General features: G+C 37.6%; 2 protein-coding genes across 2 annotated transcripts; both read left to right on the top strand.

Annotated features, from left to right (window-relative positions):
* The first annotated feature begins 406 nt into the window (after positions 1 to 406).
* On the top strand, positions 407 to 1033 carry LOC137834163 (lysine-rich arabinogalactan protein 19-like). Its single transcript, XM_068642227.1, has one exon. The coding sequence runs from the start codon at positions 407 to 409 to the stop codon at positions 1031 to 1033; it is 627 nt and encodes a 208-aa protein (XP_068498328.1).
* Positions 1034 to 13636: 12603 nt separating this feature from the next.
* On the top strand, positions 13637 to 14597 carry LOC137835321 (protein NDR1-like). Its single transcript, XM_068643788.1, has one exon. The coding sequence runs from the start codon at positions 13869 to 13871 to the stop codon at positions 14523 to 14525; it is 657 nt and encodes a 218-aa protein (XP_068499889.1). The 5' UTR covers positions 13637 to 13868; the 3' UTR covers positions 14526 to 14597.
* Positions 14598 to 22831: the final 8234 nt, after the last annotated feature.

Here is a 22831-nt window from a genome sequence, read left to right as displayed (position 1 = left end):
TCTGAATGGGGTTGCTGGACGGGTGCTCTTGGGCCTGTATCAGCAATCCTTCAAAGATTGGAAAGGCAGGTTCTACATGATATCTGCCACCCCACAAAGTCCAACATTGCTCGAGGGGTACCCCCTCTACTGGGTTCCTAGGGTCGAGTTCAAGAAACCCCGGGATCTCGAAGCCATGGCCCCCCATGAGCGCGAGCTATGTGGGCTGTTCCTGGGGGCCAAGTACAACTCTGCGCTTCTCATCAAACATGAGTTTGATGTGTTGGCCTTGAAAAAATACATAGGTAGGCTCTTCTTCTTTCACCTCTTAGGATACTTGCACATTCTCATGCATGCTTGCACACATTTTGACTCACTTGCATAACTATGCCATCTAACTCTTCTTTTTCCCTTCGATGTAGATACGATGTCAGGGAAGGACAGGAGGAAAGCTTTGCTGGAGCTTGCCAGACTCCAGGGGGCCAAAGGGACTGGCTCCTCTTCTTCCACCACCGAGCCTATCGCAGCCCCTCCTCTCTCGGTCGCGCCAGCTGAAGGCCCCGAGCCAGGAAGGAAAAGAAGGAAGCTGGTGAAGGCCTTTCCTTCATCTGCTGCTGCTGCTCTTGCCCCTTCAACTGAAGAGGAGAGCTCTGGCTCTCCTCTCGTTCACCGCAAGAGGAAGCTTCCAGCTGTTGGGGGGGCCTCATCTCTTCAGCCTGGGGAGATTGAGGTAGTGGAGGTAGAGGAAGGTTCACCCTCGCCCCCCTCTATTCAACCTGCCCCAGTGCCTACGTGCTTTCCCTCTCCCCAACAACTGCCATCCCCAACTCCCCGATCGCCTTCTCCTTCCCCAGTATGCCAACCACTTGGTCAATCCACTCCACCTGCTGGGGGCGATTCTGCTCGCTCGGGGGATCTCCCGGGACCTTTCGTGTCGCCACCACCACTGCCAACCTCCGCCGCCACCGCTGAAGGTGGGGGGGCCAGCTCTCGACCAAGCGGCTCTGGAGCAACCAATGAGAACTTCAGCCGAGTCATCGCTCTGGTTCGATAGCTCATTCGCAGCCGGGAGCTCATCGAGTGGAACGGGGAGGAGGTGGACATGCACCTGGCGAAGCAGATAGTGCTCTCCCTGGAGTTCTCCACCCAGCACCGCAAACAGCTAATCATGGAGAAAAGGATCAAGGAGCTTGAGCATGACAAGGAGTCACTGCAAAGTGACTTTGAGGCTGCCAAAGGATCCGTAGAGCTGATGAGGGGTATGGTGGAGAAAGCCAGGGAAGAGTACCTAGCGCAGGTCCAAGAGACCATCAAGACTGAGATCTTGATGGGGCAAGCCATCAATGCCTTGGACTGCGAGCTGCGGGGCAAGGTGACCCACCTGGAGGCCGAGACTTCCTCCTTACGCAAACTGAACTCACAACTGGCGGGGGATCTCGAGTCTGCCAGGGAAACGGCCACTACTGGGGAGAAGAAGCTTGAGGAGATGGTGAGCAAGCTGTCTGAGGCAAAGGGCCAATTGGAAGAAGCTGCTTCTTCCATTGCTTCCCTTACCGCCGAGAAGAATGCTGCAGAGGCCTCCAAGCAAAAAAGCTCGAAGTGGAGAAAGCTGACCTTATGGGCGTGGGCGCTGAAGCCCTGGCCGATGGGTTCGAGCTGGCCCTCGAGCAGATCAAATGCGTTCTTCCGGATCTGGACCTCTCCCAGTTCAGCATCTATCACGAAGTGGTAGATGGAAAACTCATCCCTCCTCCTTGAGCTCTTCCTCTTTTTGTAATTTTACACCTTTGCACCATTTATTGCACTTGGAACTTGTATAAACTTTGTTGCGTAATATATATTAGTTTCAGCCGCATACCCTTCTCTTCGCGTACGACTAACTGTTAACTAACTTAGGTTTAGCGCGATCTTGCACTCTTTGATCTTGGCCTCTACTTGATCGCGACTAGCTACTCCCTTAGCTTTGTATTTAACAGTTCTTGTGCATAGCTTTGTACTGGACGACTGACTAAGCGTAATCTGTCTGCCTCAGCTCGTTGTGTAAGAATTTGTTTGGAAAAGTTTCCTCCGACAAGGCAAGACTGATCAGTCATCGTTCTTCAGGCAGCGTACCCACCAACAACTCATCAGTCATCATTCTTCGGGCAGCGTACCCACTGACAACTCATCAGTCATCGTTCTTCATACTTCACCTTGCTTCTTTGTCGCTCTAGCGCCAAGTGCATAGAGGACATCGATCGTCAGAGGTGATACCTTGTTTGACGAAATTTGCTCAACTGCGTGAACTCAGCAATACTGGAACTTGACCCTCCATGTACCGCTTTTAACTCGAGCAAATTGTTTAACCTTATAACAAACTTGGCAAACTGTTAACTCAAAGTAAACTTGAGCAACTATCAACTCTTCGGCGATGACGTACAATAAACTTGTGAACTTAAGGAACCAAATCTTAACAGGAAATCACTTACTAGGCAGCAGGTTCTGACTCAAACTAGTATTAAAATACAGTTTACCTGATCTACCAAGTGAAATCCCTCCTACTTCTGCCATTGCCTGGAACTCTTCGGATCTGGTACTCGCCGCACAACCCCTTCACTGTCTCAACTTTCACGTCATAGGGTTCTGGCGATGTTGCCTTTCTTCTTTTCATGACCTGATCATTGTTCCCTCATCTGGGGGTAGAGGCGCCTTCCGGATCCTCCTCTACCTCCCTGAGTTTCGGACCAATAATCTGGTCTTACTGGGTCAGTATTGACGTTTCACTCAATAGGGAAAAGCATTTTCTTTCCCTTCCCACCACTTGAGGTCACAAACACCCCTGACCTTTCAGCTCATCTTGCCTGAACTCACTCTAAAGTGAGAAGGACTTTTTCTTGCCTGAACTCACTTTAAGGCGAGGAGGACTTTCTATGGTGCCTCAACTTGCCCAGGGTGTACATCTCCACCCCCCTGGATGCACTGAGGACTTTTAATCTTGCCTCTATCTGCTGGTGTAGAGAGGTCCTTTAATCTGTTCTTGCCTGCACTCGCACAAAGTCGAGGAGGACTTTATCTGGTGCCTCCACTTTGCCTAGGGGTTAAATCTCCTCTTCCCCGGACGCACTGGGGACTTTTTAATCTGTTCTCGCCTGCACTCGCACAAAGTCGAGGAGGACTTTTATCTCTCTCTCGCCTCAAGACGCGCGAGGGCGTTGAGGTCTTTAATCGTTGCTGGTGCCTCCGATCGCCGAAAGACGATGAGGACTTTAAAACTTTAACTGTGCCGCCGATCGTCGAAAAGCGATGGGGACTTTAAAACTTTAACTGTGCCGCCGATCGCCGAAAAGCGATGGGGACTTTAAAACTTTTAACTGAGAGCATGCAATACGATTTTACTGTTGCCCTAGATCACATATGAGTAATAAGGCCTTTTTCCTAAAACTCTCGAAACCATAAGCATGCAAACATAGAAGCTTTAAACTTTGAAAAACTCTTCTTTATTGGGTGGCCTCATTAAAAACCCTCCTTAGGGAAAAAAGAGTGCCCCCTTGAAATTGTTTTAACAGAAACTATTCGAATCTCTTCATATTCGTCTTTACTTACAAGGCTTTAACTGTAATACGACTTGAGATGTGTTGCGTTCCAAGTGCAAGGAATCACCCCTCCTTCTAACGTCTCCAAACGGTAGGCGCCATTCCCGAGCGCCTCGGTTATTCTGAATGGTCCCGTCCATTTGGGCGACAACTTGTTCTGCATCTCATACTGATGGGCCTTCCTCATCACCAGATCGCCGCTTCTAAACTGCCTTGACGTTACCTTAGAGTTGTACCTTCGCTCAACTCTTCTCTTTACCGCTTCGGCTTTCACTCTCGCCTCCTCCCTGACCTCATCCAGCAAATCCAGGTTCATTCTTCTTTCTTCGTTCGAGTTTTCCGCCACGAAGTTCTGGAATCTCGGCGAGCTTTCCTGGATTTCGACTGGAATCATCGCATCACATCCATAAACCAAACTAAAGGGGGTCTCGTGGGTTCCTGACTGCTCTGTGGTATGGTATGCCCAAACTATGCGGGGTACCTCTTCAGCCCACGATCCTTTAGCTTTCTCTAATCTTCTCTTTAAACCTCTCAGCAACACTTGATTGGCAGACTCCACTTGGCCATTCGTTTGTGGGTGCTCGACAGATGCAAACACCTGTTGTATCCCCACCTTTTCACACAGCTTTTTCAAGAGGTGACTTGCAAATTGAGTCCCATTGTCTGACACCAGGCGTTTAGGCACACCAAACCGGCACACTATGTTCCTCCATACAAAGCTCTCAATCTTGTGTGCGGTGATCTGGGCCACTGGCTCCGCTTCGATCCACTTGGTGAAGTATTCAATCGCCACCACCAAGTACTTCATCTGCCTGATCGCCAATGGGAAGGGTCCCAGAATGTCAATTCCCCAAGTATGGAACGGCCAGGGGTTGTAAATCGACTTCAGCTCTTCTGGGGGTGCCTTGTGCCAATCGGCGTGCTGCTGGCATTGCTTGCAACGCTGGGCATATCTTTTGCAATCTTCTCTCATCGTGGGCCAGTAATAGCCTGCACGGATAGTCCTTGTCGCCAGCGATCGACCTCCAATGTGGCTCCCGCAAATTCCCTCATGGAGCTCAGCCATAATCCTCGTGCACTTTTCTCCGTGTATGCATACAAGAAGGGGGTGCGTGAATCCAAACCTGTACAGCTCGCCGTCAATAAGGATAAACTTGCTGGAGCTCTTCTTTATTTTTCTGGCCTCAGCTGGGTCCACTGGAAGCACACCATCCACTAAATAACGTTGGTAAGGCGTTATCCACGTGTCTGGCTCGTGGACAACGCAAATCTGCATCGATCTTGCCCCTTCTTCTGCTGGGCGCGCTCTGACCCTCGGCGCCCTCAGAGTTTCCTGCATTAGGGACCTATGACTCCTCGCCGGTCTTCCCATTGATCTACAAACATGGAGAACTTGGTGGTCTGCCACGAATGCTCGAGGCGCTTTCAAAGTTTCTTGGATGACAGTCCTCTGCCTACCCCCCTTGCCCGAACTGGCGAGCTTGGCTAGCAAGTCAGCTCGGGCATTCTGTTCTCTTGGCACGTGCACCACTTCTAACGAAGCGAAAGATCTTCTTAGCTCCTGCACGTACTCCAAGTAGGCTGCCATCTACGGGTCCTTGGCTTGGAACTCGCCAGTTACTTGTCCCGTGACCAATAGCGAGTCGCTCTTGGCCATCAGCACTCTCGCCCCCATTTCCTTAGCCAGCAAGACTCCAGCGATCAAGGCCTCATATTCTGCTTGGTTGTTGCTTGCTTTGAAAGCGAACCTCAATGACTGCTCTATCAACACTCCGTTGGGCCCTTCCAAGATGACCCCAGCCCCGCTGCCCAGCTGGTTGGACGACCCATCAACAAAGAGTACCCAGCGAAAGTCACCCTCGGCGCTTTGTGCTACCTCGGAGGACAACTCGACCACGAAATCGGCGAAGACTTGCCCTTTGATCGATCCCCGGAGTTCATACTTGATGTTGAACTCCGAAAGCTCGACCGCCCACTTCACCATCCTTCTAGCAACATCGGGCTTCTTCAAAACCTTCTGGATCGGCAGATCAGTCATCACCAGTACCGTGAAGCTCTGGAAGTAGTGGCGCAATCTCCTCGCTGAGAATACAACCGCTAATGCTGCCTTTTCTAGGGCCTGGTACCTTACCTCCGGGCCTTGCAGCACCTTGCTAACGAAATATATAGGCCTCTGGGTCTGGTCCTGATCCTGCACTAGCACTGCGCTGATCACCCTCACAGTTATGGCAAAGTACAGCCTGAGGGGTGTTATGTCTTGGAGCTTGCACAGAACTGGAGGGCTCGCCAAATATTCCTTGAGCTTTACGAAGGCCTCCTCACACTCCTTTGTCCAAACAAACCTGTTGTTTCTCTTCAAACATTAGAAGTATGGGTGGCCCTTCTCTCCGCTCGCCGATACGAATCGGGACAGGGCGGCCATCCGCCTCGTGAGTTGCTGCACCTCCTTCACATTGGCGGGGCTCCTCATTGCCAAAATGGCGGCGCACTTCTCGGGGTTAGCCTCAATTCCCCTCTCTGACAGAAGAAACCCCAGAAATTTCCCTGCTTCTACACCAAAAACGCATTTTTCAGGATTCAGTTTTAGCTTGTACCTGGCTATTGTGGTGAACAACTCTTCCAAGTCTGCGACGTGCTTGTCTTTCTCCAGGGACGTCACGACCATGTTGTCGACGTATGCCTGCACATTCCTTCCGAGCATGGGCGCGAGCACCTTGTCCATCAGCCTTTGGTACGTGGCCCCTGCATTCTTCAACCCGAAGGGCATCACCCTGTAGCAATAACATGACCTCTCCGTCATGAAGGCGGTCTTCTCTTCGTCCATGGGGTGCATTTTGATTTGGTTGTATCCCGAGAAGGCATCCAGGAAACTGAGCAGCTTACACCCTGATGCACTGTCTACTAGGGCGTCAATGCTTGGCAAGGGGTAAGAGTCCTTCGGGCAGGCCTTGTTCAAGTCTGTAAAGTCAACGCACATCCACCATTTCCCGCTGCTCTTCTTGACTAGGACGACGTTAGCGAGCCATTCTGGATATTGGATTTCCCTGATGTGGCCCGCCGCAAGTAGTTTCCGTGTCTCTTCCTTGATCGCCTGTCTCTTCTCCTCATTGAATTTTCTTCTTCTTTGGCGGATGGGCCTGACTTGGGGGTCCATTGCCAAACGATGGCACAAGAAATCGGGATCGATTCCCGGCATATCTGAAGCAGCCCACGCAAACGCATCCAAGTGCCTACTAATTACTTCGGCGATCTGGTCTCGCATCTTGCTATCCAGGGTTCTTCCCAACTTAAACACCTTACCACTGATCTCCTTCTCGAGCCATTTCTCTACCGGCTGAGGTTTCCTCTCGCTGGCGATCAGCGCCCTCGCGATACCGGTTTCTCTGGCGGTCTCTGAGCAGTTTCTCTCCGATCTCGCCTCTACATTCCCCATCGGCACATCGTCCTCGGTGACCACCTCTAACGCCGCATCCGGAGCTCGTCGGTGTTCGCGCTCCGGCTCCACGCCAGGGGGAGGCGTTGTGGTTACGTGGCACACGGACCTCTTGTTCTTAAGGCTATTTTCATAACACTTCTTTGCCTCCTTCTGGTCGAAGCAAATAGTGATGATCATACCCTCCATAGACGGCAGCTTGACCTTCATGTGCCTTGTCGAAGGCACAGCTCCTGTCCTGTTGAGCGTTGGCCTCCCCAGCAGTATGTTGTATGCTGATGGGGCGTTCACGACAAGGTACCTGACCTTCTCCGTTCGTGAGGCCAAACCGTCAGTGAAGGTTGTCCTCAGCTCGATATACCCCCTCACTTCCACTTGGTCGCCGGCGAAACCGTACAAGCAGCCCCCATATGGTCTTAGCTGATCAGGGGACAGCTGCAACTTCTCAAAGGTTGGCCAAAACATCACGTCTGCTGAGCTTCCTTGGTCGACCAGCACCCGGTGGACGGTCCTTCCCGCCGTGACAAGCGAGATCACAATAGGGTCGTTGTCGTGAGGCACCACGTCCCTGCGATCCTCCTTGGTGAACGTGATGTCCACGTCGGGCGAGTGATATTCAAAGACTTCTACTGACATTATCGACCTCGCATACCTCTTTCGTTGCGACGCTGTGCACCCCCCGCCGGAGAATCCACCAGCTATGGTGTGGATCTCGCCGTGGATAGGCACCTCGTGCTGTTGCCCCCCGCTGCTTGCTGGTTGAGACCCTGATGCTTGGTCCGCTTGCTTCTCTAGCAAGTAATCCTTCAGAAAACCACATTTGACCAGCTCGGCGAGCTGGTGCCCCAGAGCCAAACACGAATTGATAGAGTGGCGAAAACTCTTGTGGAACTCGCACCATGCGTCTGGCTTAAAGTATTGGGAAACTATTGGAAGTAATGAGTGTTTGAAAACTGTCAGAAGTAACGGGGGTTCAAAACCGCTTGAAATAACGGAGGTTTCAAAATCGCCGGAAGTAATGGGGGTTTAAAGTTGCTGAAAGTAATGGGGGTTTAAAAAATCACCAAAAATTAATTATTATTCCATGGGTTAGTAAAATCGCCGGTAATCCATTAGCGACGCTAAATCTTCCAGGGGAAAAACAAATCACGGGTAACACACTTAGTGGGGGGAGGGGGGGTTAAAACCGTCGAAAATACTAAATATAACCCCGTTAAAATCATTTTTCTTGTAGTGGATGATTTATATATTGTTAGAGTGAAACAATTTAATAAGTAATTTTAGGATTTATAATGAATATTATTTTAGTTAATATTATTTTAGTTAATATTATTTTAATTATATAATTAAGATTATTAAAATTTAATACTTGATCCTGCCGATAACTCAAGCGTGGAGGAATTGCCTTGTCGCTTCCTTACCCCGCCTTTGGCAACTGTGCTATCTGCAAGAGTGCTCTTGGAACCTTCTCTGGGAACTTCAAATGCAACCTGCAAAACACACAGACGGCGCCTCTAGCGGCCGTTTGCACTCCAACGCTCAAGTTAGATCGCAGAATCACTAACAAAAATAATCTCTCTGTATTACTCTCTGATTCTCTTTTTATTCCCCTCTGTGTCTGTGCCTAACAGAATTTTGTTACGCTGTTCTCTGCGTGTGTCAGAATTCTGTTATGCTTTTGTACGAAAACGTACCACAGTCAGGGTCGTGAGTGTCTGGGTTTCTGTTTGTACCTTTCCCGACACGGAGTGCACCTTTATCTGGGCCGCGCCCCTCTCAGACAATGACACGTGGAGGCATGCAACTCACATCTAACCGTACACGTGCCACCACCTGAAGGGCTCTAGCGCATCTCTTTGTGCGCCTAAGTTATTCCCTTGCGGAGTAACTTAGCGCGTTTCTTCCATCTGGGTGAATCGCACATTCCCAGGAGAACGCCAGGTGTGGCTGGACTAGGCACACTCACCAAGCATTGCTCTCTGCATACGCGATTTCCCCTCCACGACGTCATTCACGTAATGGGTTGAGGAAGTCACCAATCACTGACTGGTCTACTAACTCCCTCAGGCCACTCTCGTGCACAATTATACCGGCGAGGAGCTCTTCTTTCTCTGAGGTATGATCACGCGAGGTCCATGCGTAACGCTCTCGCTGGGAATCTCAGTCCCAGTTTAACTGCGTGTAACACGAAACCCCGATGACCATGCACCCGATGACTGATCGGTGCTCTATTGCTTCTCGCGTTCTCCCCCGAGTGTTTATCTTGGAACTGATCTGCCGGTGGCCACTCGGGCACTGACCACCGATCACCATGCAGGGTGATCTCCTCCCTGATTTCTCTGCCACCTGATCCACGCGTCACCCCGCGAGTGGTCCACGTGGTTATCTGCTGCTGACGTCATCGACTACCGATGACCGACCGGATCATCTGGGTATTACAAAACTTAAGGTTCAGAAGTACAAAACTCAATCATATTCCATACAATTGAGATGATCCAAAGCTTTTGAAATCTTGAAAACTGTTTTGATAAAATCTTTTTCTTAGTTAATGCTAAGGAGCGTTAAACAACCTTTATATAACCTCAATTAATTGGTCAAAGCAGATAAATCAAAAACCAAAAGCAATTGGAATCATTTAAAACAGTTCAAACCACTTACACAATTTTGTTAAGGTTTTCACAAAAAAACAACTAGATGATTTATCGAAACAACCAATTGAATTTGTTTGACAACAAAGACAAAACAAAGCTAAGTTTTTCCAAACCATTTTAAAAACCATGAAGTGTCGAACAACAGGTTGACTTGACATTTCAACAGGTGGAAATTTCACACCCTTTTAGAAAATCTATCTTTTCAAAAGAATTAAGATTCAAAATGAACTTAGATCATCTTAAGGAGTGAATTAACAAGTTAAAAACTACAAGACACCACACACACACCCAACAACAAGGTCTTCAAGTTTTCCTCATGGATTTAGAGACATCAAAGCATCTTGTTCAACAATAATAAACTTTCCTTGATTCTTTCTCTTACTTGTAAATATAAGTTTTGGATATTGGATGAGATGTTAGTATCTGATAGGACAAACTTAATACGAGTCTTTTGGAAGACATAAGTCAATATTCCAGTTGTTAAATATCCTTGATGGTATAGATCTGTGTATTTTCTATATTGATGTTGTATGATTGGTATTTAAAGGAGATTGAATCACTGTAATTTACTCTTGCATGTTTTGTGTTTTTTTTTTGTGAATTGCGATGATTGTACTATCTAAACAAGTAGATAAGTTGGAACATCTGGAAGACCATAAATACTTTATTAGACTTCTCTTCTGGTAAACATCTTGTATTTATCTAAATATTATATAATATTTAGATAAATACATGAATATTTAGATAAATACAAGATGTTTACCAGAAAAGAAGTTTAATAAAATATTTACTCTTACATATTTTATTTTTTCTTTTAATTGTAATGATTATACTATGTAAACAAGTGGATAAGATGTTGATGTTGCAACATCTAAAAGACCATAAATATTTTATTAGACTTCTCATCTAGTAAAGATCTTGTATTTATATTTATATATATATATATTGACTTACTTGTATAAACCATTGGTTTCACAGAATAGTTGATAAATATTTGGGGTATTACAATCGTATATATATGAAAAAAAAATCAACTTTCTGTCATAAAATTTTATTAATATTTTAATTGATTATTCCATTTAATTGTAAATATTATTTATGTTATAACTTATTGGTGCCAATAATCTTAAAACTATCCTTATTAGTAATAATTATATATTTTTTAAAACATACAAAAACTGGTAAATAACTGGTTCAGTAAAATAATATATGTTATTTATTAACATATTTTGTTTTTAGTATAATAAAAAATCTACAATCTTAATACAATAATTTTGATTTTGTTAGTTTTGTTTAAAATCTGTTAATAACTACTGTAATTATCACGTATTTGATCTTTAGTATTTGTGTTTATTAAAGATTAAATGAAAGATTAATGTTAATATGCAACGAATCTTGAAAGAACTGTAAGACTTTTAAATTTACAAAGCAAAAAGTAAAGGATAAATGATCTCCTTTAAAGTTAATTTTATATTAACAGTGATCCCCTTAATAAATACATGTTACAATTACTAAATACTAAACAGATGTTCAAAAATTCTCTCAACTATTAACTGAATTCAAACAAAATTAACAGAATTATAGTTTTTATACTAAATTTATAATTTTTTTCTTATTATATTAAAAACAAAACATAGTAATATTTATTGTATTAAACATAATTTTTATAAAAAAAATTTGAATGTTTCTCATAAATTTTGGAGCTCTCCATCTAGAATGATTTTTTTAAACTATATTATGGATTAAAAAATTATTCTAAATTACATATAATTAACCAATAATATATTTAATTATATAATTTAGAACTATATTTTAAATTATAAATTATGCAATTTAAAATATAGTTATAAGTTACAGAATTTGAATGTAAATATAGATTACGAAATCTAAAATATATTTTTCTATTAAAAAATTAAAACATAGTTTTAGATTATATAATTTAGAATATAAATTTAAATTATAAAATTATAATTTGATATCATGAGAATATACTTTTTTAAATTATAAAAGTAGAATATAATTTTAACTATAATTTTAGATTACATAATTTAAAATATAATATTAAATTGACTAATCTAAATTACGATATTCAAAATAGAATTTCATTGAAGAAAATAAAAAATATAGTTATGAATTGTTAAATTCGTAAAAGGCTTTCAAAAAATTATGTAATCTAAAATATTTTATATTGTTGGGTTTAAGATTTGATTATAAATTGTTTCATCTAAAATATTAGTTAAATAAGTTATAATTATATTCTAAATTATAAATTTTAAAATTATATTTTCAATAACCTAATTTTAGATTAAATGATTAAAGAAAAGCTACTTATCAGGGGTATATGTGCTCCCTTTTTATATCATGGAAGCAGGAATGGCAATAGATAAGAGTTTGACTATTCTATTTCTATGTCTTAACTAAAAATTCATCTTTATTCTCATATTTATATCTAATCGGTATGAACATATTTAATAAATATGAATTTTTTTGTTTTATTTCCATTTTTATCTGAGAACATGAATATTTGTATTCACCTTTCATGTTTCAGAAATTAATTAAATAGTTTTATAAAAAATAAAAATTACAATAAAAAAATTAGTATCATCAAATATTTAAGATCAAAATGATAATCTTTTCTTTGTTCGAATGTTAAATATTAAGAAAAAGATTATAATTATATAAACATGAAAATATCAGATAATAATTAAATAAATATCAAACAACTAAAAAATAATAAAAATATGATTTATAAATAAGTTATAAAATTAAAAATTAAAAAGAAATCAATATAATGTTTTAAATTATCTAATAAAGTAAATATATTTTAGTAATTTAAAATGTATAAGATCGAAGACGTGTATCTGGAATATGATGAATTCAATTAGAATTAGAATATTTTAACAATCCTAAAAATATACACCATTTCACAACTAATTTTAATAATATAATAATATATTAAATTTTAAATTAAAAAATAAAATAAATATAATTAAAATATAGTTATTTTTTAATGTTCTTTTTCTTTAATGCTTTGTTTGGATTAGAGAGTGAAAATGAGGGAGTGGATTTGAGATGATTTGAAGAGAAAGTATAAAGAAAGTTAGGATGTTAGGATTAAGATAAAGAGTGGGGAAAGTGTGAGGAAAGTTTATGAATGATGTAATGGGTGTGATTGAAATTGTGTTTTTTTTAATTAATAAAAATGTAACTTTACATATTTGTCCTTTTATTTAAAAATTGTTAAAAAATTTATTTATTTATAAATTATACTTATTTTAATTAAAATATTTATAATTATAAATATTTAATAAAAACTCATTTTTATATTAAATAAAATTATTTTTATCTTTATTTTTTGTAATTAATAATTTTTATATAAATTTATTTCTTTGTTCTTAAAAATATATTTATTATTATTATTTATATTTATAATTTATTATATATATAATATAATTAATTATGTTATTTTATAATAATATTTTTTAATTTTAATTATGTTTTTATATTTAAATTATAATTCTACTTAAATAAAAATAAAATAACTTGAGTTTAAAATAAAAAGGATAGAAAAGTAATTTACAATTAATTAATTAAAGAAATATAAATATATAGAACTTTCTTCACAAATTTGCAAAGAAAGTGTAGAGGGTAAAAACTTTTTCATTTTTGTGTTTTAATATATTTTATTACTTGATTTTCGCATTTTCTCTGTGAACAGTAGCCTTTCTCCGCTCAAAAACAAACGGACACTCGTTCATTTATCATCGGTACAGAGAGAGGTAAGAAATAAAAACTTTGAACGCGTCCTTCCGTACAACTTGCTTTATGTTTTTCTTGTTTTGTTTTATTATTATTGTATCATACTCTCACTTAAAAGGATTCTTTTCTATTTATTTTTCAAGCTTTAACTCACTGGTTAAGATTCAAATAAAATAAACTAATATAGGTTGATATATTGCTAATTATTTAGTTTTAAGTGAGATAAATATAAAGTTTGTGCTTAAACATGTTCAATTTTTCTTTTTTTTTCCATTTCTTTTTCTTCGTGTGTGAGAAAGCATAGGAGAAACGAGTTCATGAAAATTTCGTATGTAATGGTGGTAGAAGGATCTAAGAAGACTCGTTGGAAACTTCCCAACAGCGCTTGCAAACTATAAATAAAACCAACACCTTAACTCCGTCCAACACATTATAGCAGAAAACAGCACCTAAACGACAATCCGGCCACCGTAGATGGCGGCGGCGCAGGAGAGCTGCTGCATACGCTGCACCACCTTCCTTATAACATTAGGTCTAACGGCGCTGTTTCTGTGGCTGAGTATGAGTGTGGACGAACCCCACCTCTACCTTGACAAAATTTACGTTCCTGCCCTCAACAAAACCCTAAATTCCTCCCCTGTAAACACCACCATCCTCTTCACCCTCAAGCTTGTCAACGGCAACAAGGACTCCGGAATCAAATACGACGACGTTCACCTCGCTTTCAAGATCTTCGTCAGCGTCAACACCACGCGCCCCCTCGGGAACGCCACCGTGGAGCGCTTCTACCAGGGCCACGACAAGAAAGCCTTTAAGCCTGGCTCCCTCAACGGCGGCGTTAACCTCACCGAGGCAGTTGCCGAGAAGGTGGTGTACCGCGTGGACTTCACTACGGCGGTGAAGTACAAGATTGTTTGGTGGTACACGAAACGGCATCGTTTGTGGGGAGGGGCAAATGTGGAAATGAACAATTCCGGGTTGAAAGTGTACAGAAAACCCGTCAGACTCGGCGGTAAAAACCCGGAGGTGATCCCGTCCGGCACACCCGAATTCCGTGGATGCCATCGTGCACTTGTCAGTTTTTGTGTGGCTGCTTTTGTTCTTCTGCTTAATTTTGATGGATTTAGTTGACTTTTTCATTATTCATTTTTGTGTGTATTATTTTATTATATTTTATTTAATTATTAGTTTTTCTTTTATAAATGATTGGCCGCAAGATATTTTCTATTTTGTAATATGTATTGTTTATTTTATTTTCTTTAGCTTCAGTTAAAAATGAAAATTGGATTTGAATGTAATGGGTAAAAAAAATGTCTTGGTCAGATTAGAAGCATTAGATGGTCGGCAACTTGTAAAGTGGATAAAAGAGCTAATTGTATCGGAAGGGATCAAAATGTTATACATCCGAGAAATTAAATTATCTAATATAAGCAAACTCATAACTCATATATGTGGGGTTCAATAATATTGATTTTATACATAGTAGGCATGTCGTGGTTTTAATTGGAAATTTCTTAAATAAGATTATATGTGTTGTTATTATAAATGTGTACTCCTTGAAACATCAAAGACAAAATCATCTTATGGCAGGATTTTTTAAGTTAAAGGATAAGAAGGCATGTAAAACTTGGTGTTTAGTAGGTTATTTTAATGCTATTAAGAATAAGGAGGAGCGTAGGATGTAAATTTTGGAAGAAATGAAAGCAGGAAGATATTTGATTTCAATAGGTTCATAGAAGGGATGAAGTTTATGATAAAGAGGACGATTACTACAAGAAAAATTGGAATTACATAATGTTAAAATCCGTATGTAAGACTCAAATAGTCCTCGAATTTAGATAAGTTCTTTGTTTATATTGTCATTTTTATTATACTTATACATATTAATATAATTTATACATGTTAATATAATTTATTCATGTTAATACAATTTATAATAAAATAAATTATATTCATATATTATTAATAATAGTAATAAAATAAATTATATTAATATTATATTTATATTATTAATATTTATTAATATTATTTATATTATTTATATTTTTAATATTTATTAATATTATTCATATTTTTAATATTATAATTAATATTATTATTAACATTATATTCATATTATTAATATTATTCATATTGTTAATATTTATTAATATTCATATTATTAATATTATATTCATATTATCAATATTATATTCATATAATTAATATTAACTTTGATATAAATATACATTTAGATATTTATTGTGTATAGTAGTTTTATTTGACTTGAGTAATATTATTTTTATCCGGATATAGATAGATAGAGAGAAAAAGGAAGAAATTATATAATATTAATATAACTTTAATACTATAAATACATATATTGATTAATATATTTTTTTATTTAATCATTAATTTTTTAAAACTCATGGTTAAATTTAAATTTACTTTCATATTATATATATATATATATATTAATATAAAATTATTTGATATCTTATTTTCAAATATAGGTTATTATAGCTAGTTGTGAAGTTTTTGTTAGATGGCTATATAGGTGCTTGTATCTTACACTTCTGTTCTGATTTGAGATTCTTGTATAAGGATTGAAATATCCTTAAAATGTTTCCTTTAATTTTTTTTATTCTTTGTCGATAAAAAAAATCTTATTTTCAAATATTTACTTACATAGATTAAAATTGATATAATATATAATTTGTAAAATATTTTAAATTATAAGTTATTTAATCACTTTGTCATTATGATTTATATATTAGTAGAAAAGGTTATTTAGTAACATCTTTTTACATAGCTTTATGGAATAATTAATATAGTTTAAACTATAATGATAAGCTAACTAGTAATCTGTATTAGAGATTTAATTAATAGTTAATGTAAAAGTCATCATTCTAAGTTAAAAGATAATATTGTTTGTTGACAATATTCTTTACTATAACACACAAGTAAAACCAACTACCTATAATGAACTTAATTAAGTCAATATGATCGTAAAATAATAATTAGTATGATAGTTGATTTTAATGTAATAGGTAATATGATGACTATGAGTATGACATATATTAAATGTGATTCATACTAATAGATAATATAATAAATCATGTTTAGATTCAAGTATATTATAGATAAATTAAATGTGATTCATATGTTAATATTGTTAGTATTATTATTATTGTTAGTATTATTAATATTGTTAGTATTGTTAGTATTGTTAGTATTATTAATATTGTTAATATGTTAGTATTATTAATATTGTTAATATGTTAGTATTATTAATATTGTTAGTATTATTAATATTGTTAGTATTATTAATATTGTTAGTAATATTAATATTGTTAGTAATATTAATATTGTTAGTAATAATAAGTATAATAAAAATCATAATAAAACTAAAGAATTTGCTTGGTGTAGTGGTTAAATTTTCTTTGGTTGCTGATATTATTCACATTCACTTCTAATTTTATTTTATGGTGCCAATATTTACATACGGATTTTGATCTGTATGTAATTCGCGTTTTTCTTGTAGTGTAATAAAATCATAGTTTTAAATGAGTGGTTACAACTTTGGTCAAGGAGTAAGCAGTACATCTTAGGTTGGAAATAAGAAGAATGAAAATAATAACCTAGATGACATTGCAAACGATGAACGTAGGGACATTCCGTGTTAGTTACATATCACTAGTATGAGAAACAAGTCTCTGCTCCAACAAAATTCTAGGTCACAGTGGTAGGGATTCAAATTCTAAGTTCTTCCACGCCATGATTAGTTAGAGAAGAAGAAAAAGTGAAATTAACAGGGTGCTTTGCAATGATAAGTGGATCAAAGAATCGAATATGGTAAAGAATGAGGTTTTAAAGTTCTTCTCAAGCAGGATGTCAACGATGGATAATTTCAGGATCAGATTGGATAATATCCCTTTACAGAAAATATATGATGCCGAGAACAGCATGTTAATTGCCCCTTTGAGGAAGTAAAAGTCAAGGAAGCAATTTGGGACTATGGGAGCTGTAAAATCCCCGATTCTGATGATGTTAGCTCTAGCTTCATCAAGAAACACTGACATATCTTATAAGTGTCATATTTCCGTAATATTTTGTATTAAAAGACATAGACTTATGGATATTTATTGATAAAATAACTATAATTTAACCTATATTTTATGAACTTAAACATTTTTTACATGTTTTGTGATTTAATATGAATAAGAATGATTTTTATTCTCAAATTTGTGTTAATTTCAAGATTCTATAGGCAAATGGAGACGAAAGGGCTAAAGGAGAATAGACAACATGAAAAGGAAAAGCTGGAATGTTCAAAACTCTCCCAAAAACTCGCCTAAGCCAGATCACTCCAAAGGAACTTGCCCAAGTGAGCCCAATCATGCCTAGGCGAGAAGTCACTTAACCCAAGCCCAACTAGGTTAAATTTGAGGCGTGAGGCACAACCCTAATAGAAAGTGATAGAAAATCCTAAAGGAGGTAATCGGCAAGGAGAAACATCCTGGATCTTTTTTTCTTGCTTTCCATGCTTGTAATAACCAACAGGAATGACTAATTATATCCTTTGGGATTGAGAGTAATTTGTTCAAACTCTTATGTATTGAGTTGATATTTAAATATAATATTTTGATTTTAATTGATGACTGGTATTGTCATTTTATTCTTAAACGCTTGATTTATCATGATTTTGATCGTTAGATCTGACTGAAAAATATTTCTAAGCGTTTGACCTAAATGATAATGCTTAGCATATTTGAATGCTAGGAATATATTTGAAATGTTAATTGTTATCAACATCTGCTCATAACGATTAGGAGTTTTTATAAATATGCGAGGAATCGATATTTAGGAGACTATCTTAATAATTTTATATGCGAGGAATTGATATAAATGAATTTTATATGGGCATTAATATCAATCAAATATTATCATGTTTTTCAAAATACAAAAGAGTGAGAAGAATAAACCCCAATACCAATTTTCCCAATTGAATCAACAACTCTTTAATTTGCTTTATTTACATGCTTGCAATCTCATACACAACAAACATCCAACAAACTCTTACTTATTGTTTTCTATTTAGTGAATCTTATACTTGAGAATTCAACTTTTCCTTGTGGGTTCAATATTTGTCCTTAGAGACAAATTATTACTTTTGACACGGTACATTTGTCGTAAAATAGTCATCAATATCATAAAGAATGATTTTATTGAGGCAATGTAGGATTTCCACTCTTATGGAAGACTACTAAAAAGGTATAATTCGTCTTTCATCACTTTGATTGCCAAGTCCTCCAACCCTCAATCTCTGGATGAGTACAAACTCATATCTTTTGTAGGTTGCATCTATAAGGCTATCTCTAAAATTTTGTCTATCAGAATCAAGAAAGTCCTTGAGAAGGTAATTGACGCCTCACAATCTGCCTTCCTCTCCCTAAGAGGTCTATTAGACAATGTTTTAGTAGCAAATGAGGTTGTGGATGAACTAAAAAAGAAAAGGAAGAGTGGGGTGATAATAAAAATTGATTTTTAAAAAACGTACGACTGAATTAGTTGGGATTTCTTATTCTATATGATGGCTAGGATGGGCTTTTGCGAAAAATTGTCACAATGGATCAAAGCATGCCTGGAGTCATCATCTATATCTGTCTTAGTTAACGAAAGCCCAACTAAGGAATTCAAACCATCTAGAGGCCTCAGACTAGGGGATCCGATTTCACCGCTCTTATTTTTAATCGTGGCTCAAGGCTTATTAGGTTTAGTAAATCAAGCTACTAGAAAGGAAGTTTTATTTGGATTGAAAGTTGGTGCCAACAATGTGGAGGTGAAGCTCCTTCAGTTCGTGAACGAAACCTTGTTTTTATGCGATTCTAATATTCAAAATATTCGTACTTTTAAAGCTATGTCTAAATGTTTTGAATCTACTATAGCCTTAGAGTTAATTTTTTTAAGAGCAAAATTGGTGTTGTAGGTGAGGATAGGATTACACTAGAATCATTTTAGATGTTCTACAATGTACCATTATGAATATCCCTTTTATATACCTTGACTTGGCTATAGGGGGTAACTCGACTAAGGCAACTTTTTGGGACCTGATGCTATCAAAGATAAGAAGAGATTATCAATGTGGAAAGGTAAAAATTGTAAGAATTGATGGCTTAAACAAGAGAGGGGGATGAATTGTTTATAAAATACTTTCGCAAAGATTGATTAGGAATGAAGCTTTAACACAATTCACAGATAAAGCAATCAAGGAAAACAATCAAACAATGATTAATAAACTGTTTACAGAATTTTAACCGGTTGAAAATACGTTTTAACCGGTTGTTTATAGCAGCAACAAAAGCAGAATTAAAACAAACAGTTATAAGGAGTGAGAGAGAGAGAGAGAGATACACAACCAATTTTATACTGGTTCACTCAACCTTGAACTACATCCAGTTCCCAGAACAACCACTGGGTTCCACTAGTAATCACTCACAGATTACAATAACACAACCACAAAGAGGTGACCTTGAAAACCACAAGACCCACTCACCCTCTTTGCAACCACACACCTCAAGTCAGAATACCCTCTGACTTTACAGGATTTCACACACACTTACAAGTTTATGAAAGTACAATTACAAGAATCATGAAAGGAATAGAAAACACCTGAGATTACAGAAACCAGGAAACTCCTATGATCAAATCTTGAATTAGTGCAAAACTAAACATCAATCTTGCAAACTTTTAAAAAAATTCTTTCAAAACTAATCTCAATCTCAATATGTTTGATTTGAAATTGTGTAAAAAATTGTGTATTTTGTTTTGAAAGAATGGTTATATTTATAGCATACTAAACTAGTTGTTCTAGGCAGCATTTATAAGCCAAAGCAGTTTTGATCACACCCAAAACAGATTAACAGGTTTTCAAAAAGCTGTTAGGAAATGTTACAATCAACCGGTTGAAAAGTCATTTTAATTGGTTGAATTGGTTAGGCAGTTACATAACCAAGTCAAAAACAGTTTTAAAACCTTTAAAAAAGCCAAGTGACAAACAATCGATTATTTCGATATTTCAACCGGTTGTTTTTATCTTTGCTTAGAAAAACACTTTTCTTTTTAAAATAGATTGGGCAAGCTTTGTGCAAGGGCCAATAATTGATCTTTACATAGATTATAAACACTCTAATCTAAACCTAAACCAAAAGCAGCACAACTTCAAGCTTCATCATGGATTTGAAACATCAAAGCTCTCATGCTCTACAATCTCCCCCTATTTGATGGAGACAAATCCTTGAGATGCTTTTTGGAATGTTCTTGTTTAGAATCTGTACAACCTGCATTCATGAGCAAACATAGAAATATAGGATAATCTATTCCAATCAAACAAGCACCACAAACCAGTTCCCACTAAGTGATTTTCAGAGAGGAACATCAACCAAATTAATGTGAGAAACCAGTCAACATATAAAGGTGCAAACACAGATAAACAATAAGTTATTTCGCAGGAATAACCGGTTGAAATTTTGTATCAGAGTTTTATCAGTTTTAAAATTTCAAACTTAAACCAATTATAGCAATGTTCAAAAGCAGTAATAGTGCAAATAATAAGAACATTACATATCCCAACACACTTCTCCCCCTATTTGTCTTCACAAATAGACAAAAGGAAGGATAAAAAACTTAAGATAAAGCATGCATATCAATTATGCCCAACTCATTCCTTAGAGAATAAAATTTGTCCTTGGATAAGGATTTTGTGAAAGTGTCTGCAAGCTGACTTTCTGTGGCAACAAAGTAAATCACACTATCGCCATTGCTGATATGACCACGAATGAAGTGATGCCTAATCTCAATATGCTTGGTCCTGGAATGTTGAACCTAATTTTTTTGTGAGATTTATTGCACTTGTGTTGTCACACAACAAAGGAACCTTGCTTATCTTCAATCCAAAGTCTTCAAGTTGTTGTTTAATCCACAAGATTTGTGCACAGCAGCTCCCTGCAGCTATATATTCAGCTTTAGCTATTGATAATGCTACACACGCTTGCCTTTTGTTGTGTCATGATATGAGGCTTGATCCAAGCAGGTGGCATGTTCCACTTGTGCTCTTCCTATCTAGTTTACATCCTGTAAAATCAGAGTCAGAGTATCCTACTAGATGTATAGGAGAGTGAGAATGATACCATAAACCAACAGATGTTGTGCCTTTGAGATACTTTAGGATCCTTTTGACAGTTTTAAGATGGGATTCCTTAGGACTGGATTGGAACCTTGCACAGAGGTAAACAACAAACATAATATCAGGTCTACTCATAGTAAGGTATAGTAAAGAACCTATTAACCCCCTGTATTTAGTTTGATCAACTTCTGGTCCAGCTTCATCAGCACTTAAGTAACAATTTGTTGACATAGGTGTTGCTACAACTTTACAACTCTTCATTTCAAACTTTTTGAGTATGTCATTGCAATACTTGGATTGACACACAAAGATGCCTTCTTTCGATTGCTTGATTTGCAGCCCAAGAAAGAAGGAAAGCTCCCCTATCAAAGACATCTCAAATTCACCCTGCATAGCTTTTACAAAATCTTCACACAATTTCTCATTAGAAGATCCAAATATAATGTCATCCACATATATTTGAACTAAGATTACATCAGAATCAGATTTCTTAATGAAAAGAGTTTTATCAATCTTCCCTCTTTCATATTAATGAGATAAAAGAAAACAACTTAACATTTCATACCATTGCCTTGGTGCTTGCTTAAGGCCATACAAGGCTTTCTTCAACTTGTATACATGATGGGGATATTGGTGATCTTCAAATCCAGGTGGTTGTGATACAAAGATCTCTTCATTCACAATCGCATTTAGGAAAGCACTCTTCATATTCATCTGAAATAATTTGAACCCATTCATGCAAGCAAAAGCTAATAAAAGTCTTACAGCTTCTAACCTTGCTACCGGTGCGAAGGTCTCATCATAATCAATCCCTTCTTCTTGGTTATAACCCTTAGCAACAAGCCTTGCCTTGTTCCTTGTGATAACACCTGAGTCATCCAACTTGTTCCTGAAAACCCATTTTGTACCTATAACATTCATTTGAGTTGTTTTAGGAACAAAGGACCACACATCATTTCTCACAAGCATTTGTTCTGAAGGTAACTTGGTAGCCTCTGTCACAGAGCTAACTGATGTTGAGCAGGTTGTGCTTAAGTTCTTCTACATAGAGCACATCATGGATTAGAAAGTTGTTTTCATTGCCTATGGTACCTTTACCAAGGATTTTTCTCTTGTTGTTGTCTCCATAGGTCACATGCCCTTCCTGTTTGAGAGTGATGCTGACGAATTTGGATGCATCTCCAGTTATATGCTTGGAGCAGCCACTGTCTAGGTACCACAAATGTTGTTTTCTCACCAAGCAATCCTGCAAAATTCAAAATCAGGTGGCAAG

The sequence above is a fragment of the Phaseolus vulgaris genome, chromosome 5 (assembly GCF_000499845.2).
Source record: "Phaseolus vulgaris cultivar G19833 chromosome 5, P. vulgaris v2.0, whole genome shotgun sequence".
Taxonomy (NCBI): Eukaryota; Viridiplantae; Streptophyta; class Magnoliopsida; order Fabales; family Fabaceae; genus Phaseolus; species Phaseolus vulgaris.
The sequence above is the reverse complement of the archived record's forward strand: the minus strand, read 5'-3'. Positions and strand labels throughout refer to the sequence as shown.

Bases quoted from the DNA above. Each gene is read 5' to 3' on its own strand.
- LOC137834163 (XM_068642227.1), top strand. From the start codon at position 407: ATGTCAGGGAAGGACAGGAGGAAAGCTTTGCTGGAGCTTGCCAGACTC.
- LOC137835321 (XM_068643788.1), top strand. From the start codon at position 13,869: ATGGCGGCGGCGCAGGAGAGCTGCTGCATACGCTGCACCACCTTCCTT.